This window comes from Myxine glutinosa, chromosome 2 (assembly GCF_964187855.1).
Source record: "Myxine glutinosa chromosome 2, kmMyxGlut1.1, whole genome shotgun sequence".
In the NCBI taxonomy this organism is placed as follows: domain Eukaryota; kingdom Metazoa; phylum Chordata; class Myxini; order Myxiniformes; family Myxinidae; genus Myxine; species Myxine glutinosa.
In genome coordinates this window covers 64,438,758-64,452,705 of record NC_136262.1, presented here as the reverse complement: position 1 = coordinate 64,452,705, position 13,948 = coordinate 64,438,758, and the positions used below count along the sequence as shown (strand labels likewise).

Sequence of the window (13,948 nt, the reverse complement as noted above, 5' to 3'; positions counted from 1 at the left end):
GCTGTCTTTCCCTCGTGGTCCCCCTGTGCTGTCTTTCCCTCGCGGTCCCTCTGTGCTGTCTTTCCCTCGTGGTCCCTCTGTGCTGTCTTTCCCTCGTGGTCCTACTGTACTGTCTTTCCCTCGCGGTCCCTCTGTGCTGTCTTTCCCTCGCGGTCCCACTGTACTGTCTTTCCCTCGCGGTTGTCAGCTCTTTCACGAGCCTCGATTCAGTATTTAAAATAAAATAAAAAAATAAAAAAAAGACATACAGAAACTGGTGCAAATGTTCACATTAAGTTGACGGTTTCCCCGTGTGTGTTGGAAAAATTATGTAACAGCTTTCACTACGAGGGGCGTTCAACAGGGTCTTAGATCAAGATATTCACAATTGTCCAAGAAATGCAAACTTCTATCTTTTCCCAATATACAAGAACTGTATATATAATCTTATATCTATAATCTATAACCCTATTTGTTGTCATCCGTTTGTTCGGTTGTGCCTCATGGACAGCCTAAGGAAGTGACTTAGAGAGGGAAGAAGGGGTTCATGGGGGGTAACTTTTCACGACAAAAAAGCATGGGAGCATCAGATTTAGACTAGGGGCGTGCCCAAGGGGCATGACTTCCTCTGACTATAAAAAGCCCACTACGCACACGTGACTGACTTTATTTTCTGGGCAACGCCGGGTAACTCTGCTAGTAAGTAAATATTTTCCAATACTAATCATATATACCTGTATAAAGAAAAGAAAAAGGAACAAAAAACGCTTGCATTTATTGTACCATTTTCTGAGAACTTTTGCAACAACTCGTATAATACTCCAGTACAAACAACTACAAAAGTTTACACCTACCAGCTCTTTGTAAATCCTCTTCTGAGGAAGAGTCTGACTCAGATTCTTCATTTCCAGCTGTTTCAGAAACTTCTTTCCCTGGCACATTCTCAACTATAGCATTGGTCACGTCTTCACTTCCTTCAACTTGTATCTTTCCCTGTATGGAAAAAAAAAAAATACAGCAATTGTTTTATTTGCAACAAAACATAAAACAAGTAAAAATTTAATTCTGTTCAAAAAGTTACATTAAAGGTTCATCATGCCAAAGGAAGATAACGGTTATTATACAAAGTGTTGTCGTCACGGGTTGTCCCGGTGTCCCGCAATGGCCAGCTAGTTTGACCATCCAGAGCCACATTACGGGTCGTTCCACTCCGATACTGTGCCAATGGGACCGTCAAACCAGCTGATGTTATGCTAATTGGACAAGATGGACACCATCATGACTTTCAGAAAATAAGGAGATGGATTTGGTGTGGTTTAACGGGGGTAGAAAAAGATCAAGGTTTTGGATGGAAGAAGAGAAGAGATGGTGGTGAACAGCTGTTTTGAAGACCTGGAGGGAGGAGTGGGATTGAAGAGAGTGTGGGAGATTGTTCCAGACGCGAGAGAAAAGAGGAATGAAAGAGTGAAGGTGAGCAGAGAGTCTTAATTTTGGCGGTTTCACCAGAAAAGGGTTGCTGGCAGATCTTGTGCATCCTGAAGGAATATTTTGGGGACAGAGCACAGACAGAGCAGGGGGTGCAAGGTACAATTCGGTAGAAGACAGAAAGACCACCAACCTGCCTGCGGTGAAAAAGTGAATGACCCTCAGAATCAGCTTCATCGCGGGAGATACCAAAGATTGTAAAAGCTTTGGTTTCTACAGCGTAAAGCCGAACTAGGTGTGAGCCAGGTGCACCAGCCCAGAGGGGGAGAGAAATATTCCATCAAGCTGCGGATGAAAGCTTTGTTTGTGGTGAGGAGCTCAGTAATGCCAAGGAAGGACTTTGCACGACAGAGGCTGCCCAGATGACGACTGGCTTTGGAGGCCAGCTTGGAAATGTGGTTTTCCCAGGACAGATCATGGCAGATAGTGAGACTCAAAAGCGTGAGTGACAGAACTCCTTCAAGAGGATTGTTCAGAAAGTATATGGGAGGGTTGTCCAGATGGTCTGTATGGAGAGACAAAGTGAGTGTGAGCTTTGTCAGGATTGAAAGACATGTTCCACTTGTTTGACCAGTTTGTGATGTTGTCCAGGTCTGCAGAGAGTGAAGAGCCGATCTGAGGGTTGAGATATGGAGCGGCAGAGAGTGGAGAAATCAGTAAAAAGATAGAGGATTTTCCAGAGTCGGAGAGATAATTAATGAAGACCAGCAAAAGCACAGGGCCCAGCACACTGCCTTGAGTAATGCCAGCCTGGACAGGAAGAGGAGATGAGACTTCCATTTAGAGCCATATGTTCACTACGACAGGAGGGGAAGTCCACGAGCCATGCATGGAGATTTCCATAAATACCATAGGAGGAGAGCTTGGTGAGCAGGACGGGGTGCCAGACCGTATCGAAGGCACGAGATATGTCAAGGGAGAGAGCTCCGATTTACTGTTTGGCATTGAGGACCTCCATCCATGGTAGAGATAGCAGAAACAGCATGTCCAGAGTAGAATGGCCTGGTCTGAATCCATATTGATGATCGGAGATCAAGCCATTGGAGAAGAGGAAGGATTTAATATCAGAAGCGATGATGGAAATCCATGACCTTGCTGATTATTGGGAGCAAGCTGATTGTTCTGTAGTTGCAAGGATCTGTTTTGCACCTTTTTGTGTAAAGCAGTAATGTTGGCTGATTTCCAAGCAGAAGGCAGATGACCTTCAGCAAAAGAGAGGGTGAAGAGAATAGAGAGAGGGTGAGATAGAGTGGCAGAGCAGGATTTTAGGACACGTGGGCTGATGCCATCTGGTCCAGTTGCAGAATCAGTCGAGGTTTGACAGAAACTTCTCCACCTTGTCGGGAGAGAAGGACACAGAGTCCAGGAGCAGATGCGTATGAATGGGTAAGGTGGGTGCAGAGAGAGATGGGTTTGGAACACAAGATTTTGAGGCAAACACAGAGTTGAGGCATTCAGCTTTTTAACGTGTGGTGTCAACTGTGTAGCCATTTGAGGTAAGCGAGGGGATGGAGGGGGAACAAACATCAAAAACAGATTTGACAAGACGCCACCAGGATTTGGAGGAGGGAGACAGGTTTGAAAGTTCAGTCTTGAGAGTAGAGAGATATTGTTTCCTGGCTCTCCAGAGGGGAGACACACACTTGTTCCAAGCTTTGTGGCAGGAACTGCGATTGCCTTCAGTTGGATTTGCCTTCCATGAGGCGAAGGCAAGTTGTTTCAGGCTTGTGGCAAGAGAGGGAGAGAGAGAGCGAGAGGGGTACAGCGAGTGGGAGGCAGATGGAGATATAGAAAGAGTATTTTTTTCTCTCTACCAGACACATGCTAGTATAAACAGGAAAAGAGGAGAGAGGAAGGAAGGAAACTGCAACCTGGAAGTAAGATGGTTGAAGCCCCAGAGGGATGAGTAAGACAGAGGAAGTTTGAAGACTGGCAAAGTGAAGAATAAAAGAGCCAAGATGTGCAGACTGCCTTTATTTTTTAAGTTTAAATAGGAGGGGGTTACTTCAAGAATAAATACATCTTGGAAAGGGTCAACAGGCCGAGAGCAGAGGGTACCAAATCCAAGAGGCATTAAAAAAAGAGCGGTCACTGCCTTGCTGGTGATGTGAGAGTAGTCGACCGTGTCCTTCGGCCTCATTGCGGGACATTTCAATTCATGGAATAGGGACAGTTTCATTTCAGATTTTCAAGTGTGCAGATAGTCATTGCGTTTCATTTTATTTTTGAAGAAGGGCTAATGCTCAAAATATCAGCCTCATCTCATTTCACATGGCAGTAAACATATTCTAACCATTAGGTGTCAAAATTGTATCTTGCCCATCAATGCAGACTGACATGAGCCCTCACACTTCACATAGACTAGTAAGCACTACATTGTATCTACAAAGGGGGAGGAGGAGATTGTGGGGCAAAATTTGAAAAGGCCCGAACACTAACAACTAATGTCACCCTGGTTATAATGTTGAGCAGACAGTAACTTGTTGACTGAAACGAGTGAGAAAAGTAGGTGAATACCATGTGATCAAGTCATTCTCGTTAATCCAGCAGCTGAACAATACAAATAATTTTCGACGTGAACATTATGTTCTTGTAAAAACAATATGACGGAACAGTAGAGCCAGTGTTTCCAAACTAAAATAGAAGACATATGATCATGTTTGCATGCACGACTGCACGTGCTGACGAAAAACTGCAAGCGGTGTGGAAGACCTCTTACGTGATTTTTCCGTTTCCGACGAACCTCGGCAATCTTCTGATCAAGAGTGGTTGCAGGAATCTGATGAGAAGGAAGAACTCATACATTTGCTCAAAATCAGATGTAAAACATAATTATCAACCAAACAAGCATCTTCACCATCAATTGTGTATACATTTTGGTGCACGAAAAGCTTTACTCTTTTCTTTTACACATAAAGGGTTAAAACTTTCCCTCCTCCAACCATGAAGACCTACGGCAGTCAAACAAGGCACAGATATTAGTCCTCTCCTCTGAAGGTTACAGCCAGTGTCACACATTTTTTCCAAGCAATGGGTGGGTCTCCGAATGCCACACATTTGCCTTTGAGTTGCTTCGAAAAGGGTGAAAAACAAACAAACATTTGACTGCATCCCCCCTAATTACAGTGTTGTGAGAATACAATAACCTAAGGCCCAAATGACGAGTAACCATCATGGTTGAAGATATGAAAGCTCACATTTTACCTTTTTCTTGGTAAACTGCAATATATCTTCCACAGCCCAACCCTCATTGGCACCTCCATCCTTTTCAGAGAAGACGAAATCCTCGCTGAAGTCGGCTTTGCCCAAAGCAGTCCCAACCTTTTTCCTCTTCTTCTTCTTCTTCTTAACAAAAGGTGCATTATTCTACAACAAGACCATAGTAATACGATTAATCTGCAAACAGGAATTTTCAAACCAATTCAGCCACAGAAATATATTATTAAACGGTGATTAAAAAACATTGGGACCGGTTCGGGTTAGGGTTAAGCTTTTTAGGGTTAGAGCACATTCGATCAAAGATCCCTACCCCTTTCAGTGTTTCAATTGGAACCCTAAACATTTTACCAATTTTTAGCAGCAGCCACCATTATCAATGAGTAATTACTGTATTCACAAAAATAAATAAGTACTCATTATGCCAAAATCATAACACATGCCTCACCCATAACAGACCACCTATCCACTATGAGAGTGCAATCATTATACTTCTGGTATGAAATGATCATACTTCCTGGCCAAACTTTATAAATCGTAATAAAGTTACTGCATTTATGCCATTTGTTTGAAATGCAAGGCTGACAATGGAGGATTATTTATGTATACATAATTGAGACTTGTGGAAGGATCCAGAACAGAATGGATGGGAAGAAAATGGAAAGGGGAAAACACCAACCGCAGAGTATAAGTGACAATAAGATCAAGGGGAGGAGGAGGAGGACACGAGGGGTGATACAGCAAGAAGAGGAAGGGGGAAATGGGGATAAAGAGATGGAACAAACCAACCACAACTAACAAGCAAAAAAGGTGAGGAGAGGGGGAGCTGGGGGAAAATCACAATCACCTGGAAAAGGGGAGTACTTTGGAATGTGGCCATATGGGGTAGTGGAGATCATGAGTATGGATGGGGGGGGGGGTGACCTGAGGTGGTGGGGAGCAGTTGTCTTGGTGCCTTGGAGGGAAGAATAGGACTGAACAGACTGGGGTAGTTGGTTTCGCAGGTGAGAGAAAAAAGGAACAAATTAGTGGAAGTAAGCAGTGAGCATGGATTTTGGGAATTTAACAAGAAGAGGGTTACTGGCAGACAATGTGTGCCCTGCAGAAATCTGGTAGAGACTGCACCAAGAGAGGGCAGAGGGTGCGAGACCAAAAAGGAGGTGGTGGAATACAGATAGGCCACATACCTGCATGCAATGCGAAATAAACAGGTCTAATAACGCACTTAGCTTTGGCACAGGGGATCCTATTGATTTTGAGAGCCTTGCTTTCCATGGCATAAAGAAGGGCATGGTGTGAGGCGTGAGGCAGGGGTGCCAGCCGAAAGGAAAGAGCAGTACGCCACCATGCTGCAAATTAAGGCCTTGTAAATTGTCAAAAGTTCAGATTGGCCAAGGAGAGACCTTGCACAATGAAGGATGCCCAGGTTTGGAGGCCGTCTGGCTGGCTTTGAAAGCCATCTTGGAAATATAGTCTGCCCAAGAAAGATCGTGGCTGTTGATGAAGCTGAAAAGTTTGAGTGACTTAACCTCTTCAAGTGGCTTGTTGAAGAAGTAGATGGGAGGGTTTGATGAGATGGACAGATTCTCAAATTAATTAATTATCAGCTGAAACCCGTTTATTTAAAACCCAGACATTTCCAATGAGGTTCCATTATCCCGGACCTTTCCAATGAGGTAAAAGTCATGCATGTACATACATCAAGCGTACACGCATGCACTCAAAGGTTTGAGTCTCGCCCCTACATCAATGTGTTGGATTGATGCTTCGCAGGTAGGGTGTTACATCACAACGTGTGCCTTCTATAAGATGGACATTAATCTGGGTTTCCCATCATCAGCAAGCACCAGCTGTTGGACGTTAACCATCCCACTGTCTCTTCAGTGAAGGCTTTGTGCATTATTGCCGGCAGTCTGTGAACAAATGACCAATTCCTGTCACCTCTATTCAAACGTCAGGCCTGCCTGGCTGGTTCGAGAGACTGGGTTAAAAACTTCCAGGTGGGAATAAAAACGATCATACGTGTTGTGAAAGTAGTACGTCATAGGTCATGGTATTAGTAACAGATGTTAAACTTTTTGGTTATCTTTGCTTTACAGATGAGCCCAAGTTATTCTGTACGACAGGTGAGATTTTCTAAGTGCAAAAAGGGCATAACTCTGCAAAATGGACAAAATGCCCTGAAACTCAAACTTGTTCTGTTATTTATCATAATAAAGTGATACACAGAGTTTCAATTTAATATGTTAAAGGGAAGGGAAAGAAAGTGAAAAACCACAGGTGGGACGAATAGACAGACAGGAGGGCAAACCTAGAGTCCCCTCCGGTGAAACCGGTATGGGACTAATAAGGAAAGTCTCGAGGTGTTGTACGCACCTGCCACTCAAGGAAGAGAAAAATGAGTTTAACAACATTGATTTATTGAAACATTTGATTGGGTAAACTTACTATGGATTATATGATCAAAGTACATACAGGCTGTCTACAAAGTCTTGATCCGGTTTAAAAACATTACTACAACCACACCAAAAGAGCTACAATGATGCGGTTTTTTGCATTTTGTCACACGATTCATGAAGTTTATTGTGTTTTTCAGTACACCTCAAGGTTCAACATGTGTACCTTGAGTGGCTCCTAACACGTCTTGGCAGCAAAAATAAAAATCAGGAGGATCGAGGCAGACTGGTGTTGCAGCACCCACACTGGTGCCTATACACCGCCCGGGTTCAACTTTTATTGTCCGATTGAACAAATATAATTTTCTTGTAGGTTTGGATGAATTTAAAACAGTTTCTGCTTAATAAGTTTTCTCTTCGAGGAGCATTTCCGCATTTCAGGGTGGGACAGACAGTCGGCATTAGCCTATTTATATGCATACATGTGAAATGAGTACAAAATGAAATAAGTACGACTAGGGTTGCCACCCATCCTGTATAATACGGGATCGTCCCATATTGGAGAATAAAATGCAGTGTCCCGTATCGAGTCAATAAGGGACGCGATTTGTCCCGTATTTTCATGCACATCATACTTTCATGATACACTAGATCTTCACAATGGTTAGAATGACATGATAGCTAATAAAACCAAAACCGTTTCGCAAGACATAGCGTAGATGTTCCCAATCAAAATTTGCGGAAGAGAATGGCAGGCAAGTTCAGTGTCGACGTCACCGTTGCCCTAGTTACGGAGGCTCAGACGCGCGTTTTTTTCTTTTAATGTCGGCCAGTGCCAGTGCAACAAGTCCACCAGTGAAACGCAAGAGGCTGTCAAAGTACAGATCTGAATGGCAGACGGAATACGAGTGGGTCAGTCCTATCAGTGGCAATGAGTACAAGGAAAATTGTACGGTTTGCCGTCGAGCTTTTTCGATCGCCCATGGTGATCTGGACAAAATCACAGACTGGGCAAACAAGTGGAACATGTCTTTCAATCCTGACAAATCTCACACTCTTACAATGTCTCTCCGAAAAGACCGACTGGACAACCCTCCCATCTACTTTCTGAATAATCCTCTCCAAGAAGTTCTGTCACTCAAACTTTTGGGTCTCACTATCTGCCATGATCTTTCCTGGGAAAACCACATTTCAAATCTGGCCTCCAAAGCCAGTCGCCGACTGGGCATCCTCCGTCGTGTGAAGTCCTTCCTTGGCACACCTGAGCTCCTCACCACATACAAGGCTTTCATCCGCAGCTCAATGGAATACTGCTCTCCCCTCTGGGCTGGTGCTCCTGCCTCACACCTAGCTCGTCTTCACGCTGTTGAAAGCAAAGCATTCAGAATCATTGGAATCTCCAGCGATGAAGCTAACTCCAAGGGCCTTTCACTCACTCACCGCAGGCAGGTTGGTGGTCTTTCCGTCTTCTACCGACTCCTCTCTGGCCTTGCCCCCCCAGCTCTCTCTGGGCTCTGTCCCGCAAATATTCCTACAGGTCGCACAAGATCTGCCTGCAACCCTCTTATGGTTAAACTGCCAAAATCAAGACTCTCTGCTCACCTTCGCTCCTTCATTCCTCTTTTCTCCCGCCTCTGGAACAAACTCCCTCACTCTCTTCAATCCCACTCCACCCTCCAGGTCTTTAAAACAGCTGTTCACCACCATCTCTTATCTTCCCCCATCCAAAACTTTGATCTTTTCTATCCCCGATAATTTCACCCCAATTCCACTTTTTGAAATACCAACTTCTGACCTGGAAGTCCTTGGTGTCCTTGTGTTTTATACTTCTCCCACCCCCCACCCCTTCCCACGCCTCCTCCCCCCGAGCCCTCTCCCTCCCTCTCCCTGCTCTCAAATGTTGTGTGCTCTCAAGTGTTTGTGTGCTTCCCATTCTCTTGTCTTCCGCTCCCTCTTTTTATATATTTTGTTTGTCTCCCTCGAGCCCTCTCCCTGCTCTCAAATGTTGTGTGCTCTCAAGTGTTTGTGTGCTTCCCATTCTCTTGTCTTCCGCTCCCTCTTTTTATATATTTTGTTTGTCTGGTTGATTTGTTTGTGAAGTAAATGTCAGCTCTTTCACGAGCCTCGATTCAGTATACAAAAAAAAAAAAAAAAAAAAATGGTGGACTGTCTGACGTGAAGCAGCATGCAGCAGGTGATAACCATGTCCGAGCAGCGAAAGAGCAGAAGACACGGTGTGGAATCGCTCAATTCCTTTTACCTCAGACATCCCCTGAGGCAGATATGGTATGTTGTTGTTTCGGCTAATTTATGTACTGTTGTGATTATATATTTGATTGAATGATTTCCTGAATATTCTAATAGTGAAAAATGAATAGGCTGGCGAAATTTCTACATCTCATTCCCCTCTCACCCCCCCCCCCCACCACCCATCCTCACTCCCCTGCCCCATCCTCATTGGCAGTGCAATTCTTCACACCTGAAACTGGTGTGGTGAATAAAATGGTTGACTTCATGGAGAATTCCAATGAATCAGCAGAAGGAATCGTGCAGTGCATACTGCACTCTCTCGAAACACTTGGGCTGTCATTACGTCAAATTTCAGCTTTCAGCGCTGACAACGCGAGTGTGAACTACGGGATCCACAACTCAGTCTACACCATATTAAAGAAAAGCCAAAACAACCTGCTTCAGGGTAACTGCCATGCCCATATTGTGCATAACACAGTCAAGCATGCACGAGACAACTTCAGCATTGATGTTGAGAATGTGGTTCTGAAAGTCTACAGCCACTTCTCTATATCAGCCAAAAGAAGAGAGGCACTGAAGGAGTTTTGCGAGTTCTGTGAGATAGAGTTCCGAGAAGTCTTGCGGCATGTCAAGATGGCTTTGCCTCAATCCAGCCATCTCTCGACTCATGCAAAACTGGTCCGCACTGAAGACCTACTTCATCAGCATTGGGGATGAGTGCCCCAGGCAAATCCGCACTGTGTTCAAGCTCAGCCCTGATTCTGGAGTACCGGAGGATGATGGTGATGTTGTGGAGGTTTACCTTCTCTTCTGTAATAACATTCTATCCCTCTTCGAAGATGTTGTTAAGAAGCTTGAGGCCAATGCGACCCCCTGTCTAGAGCTCTATCCCATCATGCATTCCTTTACAGCCAAACTCACACAGAGGTGAGATGACCAGTTCTGTGGATACTTCACAAAAGTGAAGCTGCAGCGTCTCTCTCCAGTTGATGCAGGCAAGGCAAGGGAGGAATTCACTGCATTCATTGACACTGCCCGAAGGTACATTGAAAAATGGTTTGACGTTTCCGACAGCAACTGCCTTCACTGTCTTACGCCTCTATCTCTCCATGATGGCAAGCTTACCTTCAGTGCCCTTGAAAAGGTCTGTGAAAAGCTCAACCTCATTACCAGCCTGAACATGGATGAACTGTACGATGAGTGCACTACAGCAAGCAGCCTTGTGGAGAAGCTCCAGGAGGGCGATCAATGGAAGACCACAGGCATGGCTGCCAAGTGGATGGCTGTATTTCAGGCAGTTGATCTCCCAAATATGCTGTCAGTCATTTCCTATCTACTGAGCAGACCAGCCTCAACAGGGTTTGTGGAGAGAATATTCTCCAGAATGGCGAACAAATGGAGTGACGTCCGGAACAGATGCTCTGTGGAGCTCATGAAGATTGAGCTGCTGGTTTCACCCAACTTCGACCTGCCCTGTGCTGAGTTCCACACTGTAATTTTGAAGAACAAGCCATTGCTTCAGGCTGCAAGGAGCGACAAAAAGTACACATGGAAGAGAAAGTAATGAGAGAGAGAGAGAGAGAGAGAGAGAGAGAGAGAGAGAGAGATAGATAGAGAGATAGAGAGATAGATAGAGAGATAGGGAGATAGAGAGATAGATAGAGAGAGAGATAGAGATAGAGATAGAGATAGAGATATGGAAGGGGACAGAGGGGAAGGGATGTTCAGGGCACTGAGGTGCTATACTGTAAATATTTAAATATTTATATGGAAATATTTTAGGCCTGTTCAATCGGCTTCATTAAAGTTCTTTAAATTGTACACCAAATGGGCAGTTGGTCTAAATTGTACACCAAATGGCAACACTTGTGCTGTGTCTACGTTTGTTTAGTTCAACTGATTGAAATAAAAACCTGTCAATTACAATAGTAAGTTGTTTTGTCAGTCAATTAATTGATGTGGTGTTGAGTAAAAGGAAAACTTACACAAATCTGCTATTTAGGAATGCATAGATGTGAGATTTAACTGAGATATTGACTGAATCTCATTATCTATACTGCTGCTCAGACAAGATGTATTTTCATTGATCTGCCAACAATGTGGGACAGCACAGGCTACATAGTTATACGTCAGTAAAATGCAATCTTTCTGATCTGCAGCCTAAGCAGTGGATCTGAACCTATGTCCTATGAAGTTTCTTTCATATCCACAGAACTAGTCATACTCATCTGCTCACACTTTACGTGGAGAGATATGTATGTCCATAAAAGCATGAAAAATGGCTTAAAAGTGGCAACAATTTCAAAATGTTCCAGTGGGAGGCCGGGGCGGTGGGGTGTCCCTTATTTTTCCACATTGAAGGTGGCAACCCTAAGTACGACACTTTTTGAAAAGGACATAAAGCTGGTTGTCGCACCTGCTAGCACCTACGTGGCGGCCATCAAGATTGTAATTATACAATGAACCCATTATAAGGTGAACTTACGCTATGCTTATGTATTTGGCACGTGGTACAAACGTGACGCACATGCACGTGGCATCCCAGCATGTGCACGGCTCACCTGCGTCAAGACAAACCTTGCCTACCTCTCTTTCCGAGTTCGAATCCGAATCCTCAGCTGCCACTGAAACATCATCATCATCTTCTATGGTACCAATAAAATCCAGGTTAGCGCCATCCATAACTCCAACGATTCCTTCCTGTACAAGCGGAACCGATTTAAGAACAACTTCCGGTGTAACTCTCATTTATTTATTTATTTTGATTTAAAGTTAAAATTATACATATATATTATATATATATATATGTGACTATAAACCATTCGGCCAATGATACATTTTATTTTACCTTTTAATATCACCGTGGTTATTCGTGGGTAAGAAAAAGGAAGTGTATACGCCGAGCTGGCGCTCATGACATAATATACCCCAAATCACACCGTGGATGTTTCTCTGCTTAATATTTGCAAAATAGAGAGTTTAAAGCATTCCAGTAAAAGATAAATTAAACAAATAGAGGATTTAAAAAGTAGAGTTTTATTTTAAGGGCAAAAATTTTATACCCAACCGGACTCGTTGGCGTAATGTTTTGAGCATCAGCGATGAGCGAGGCTCAGCATTTAAGGGATTAGAGCACGGAAAAACAATGCTGGGAAGGCAATGGCAAACCACCCAGTTTAACCCTTGACAAGAAACTGCTTTGGCAGCACCAACGTTCTCTGTGTGCAGGGTGGCCAAAAGTCTTTACCTCTTCTAGATTTATCGCACCTTCTTCTAGAACCTTCACAGAATTAATTACAAGATCATGATCATGACGATACATACTGCCTACTTACTACATGCTATATGTTGCATGTGTTGTGCATATTTGATAAATAAATATTTCTATTATATTCTATGAAACCTTCCAGCTTATTCAAAGTGAACATGACTGTTGTAATATGCACATTATTTAAAAATACGTCACAGCAAATTATGTTACTGTTAGTGTATACAATAACACAATATATGGTATATGGATGCAATATTATTGAATAAAACGCACTGCAATTGCAATATAATCAACAATGCTGTATTAAATTATATAATTTTGTGTGCTCAATAAATAGACACTACAATTTGGTGAATTACAAATGTACACTACTTGGTATCCCTATAATAAATAAATAATCCATGACAAAGGTGTATTGTACACACGAGCAACGGTACCCGCCCTATGGGCGGGGCTTCAATTTGGAGGCCCAGATGAAAAGACAAAATATCAGAAATTGAAGGGTTTTTTTTATTTTGAACGATTCATATAAACATCCGTTGAATCATATCACACGCAAATCATCAAAATCTAAACAGTATCTTTAGAATTTCAATAAAAGCCACATCACTGTTCATATCGGTAAATATTATTCCATCGTGTTTCAAATCGTGATCGATACACTATGATCGTGATGATCGTGATCGTGAATCGTGATCGATAATCGTGTTCACAATCGCTATGTCGTATGTACTCCCGATACGTGTACCAAATTCCCGAAACCTGTAACTGTACCAAATCAACAGTTAAAAGGATTTTGAGCCGATAGCTGTTACGGCCTTGGCAAGATCGATGGAGACAGCGATCTGTTAGCGATCGATGGAGACATGTTGCTTTCCCGGGTGCCGCACAAACGGCTGCACCGATCGCGCGGCACCTGGGAAAGCAACATCGTCACAACATCGTCACAATGAACGTCATGCGAACGCGAATGTTATGCGGGAGTCCAAACCTGAGAATGCTGGAGACTAAAGCTGAAATTGGGAAAACTAAATAGCCTACTTTACTCCTGGAGATCCCAGGATTATCCACCCAAAATATCTTTGTGATCGGTTCAGCAGTTTTTACGGTACCTTCGAACAGACAGACAGACAGACAGACGGACGGACATTTGGTGAATTATAGTAAGATGGTCACATGATGTCCTTTCAACGTCATCATGTAAATATTGTTTTTCCTTCCATGTAATAATAATAATAATAATAATAACAATAATAAAGGAGTCTTATATAGCCCCATCAAGCAGAGTAAACTACCCTCATGGCGCTTTACATTATCATGCGAACGCACACACACCGCACACACACACACA

The 13,948-nt window shown here is 43.4% G+C and overlaps 1 protein-coding gene across 1 annotated transcript in view; it reads right to left on the bottom strand.

The window, feature by feature from the left end:
• Positions 1–12,074, bottom strand: part of DDX27 (DEAD-box helicase 27) — a 90,174-nt gene extending 78,100 nt beyond the window's left edge. Inside the window, exons 1-4 of the mRNA XM_078773383.1 lie at positions 11,913–12,074; positions 4,669–4,830; positions 4,184–4,243; positions 834–972 (exon numbers count right to left, since the gene is read on the bottom strand). Of these exons, the coding sequence (XP_078629509.1) occupies positions 834–972; positions 4,184–4,243; positions 4,669–4,830; positions 11,913–12,074 (523 nt within the window). The remainder of the gene's footprint in view (positions 1–833; positions 973–4,183; positions 4,244–4,668; positions 4,831–11,912) is intronic.
• Positions 12,075–13,948: the final 1,874 nt, after the last annotated feature.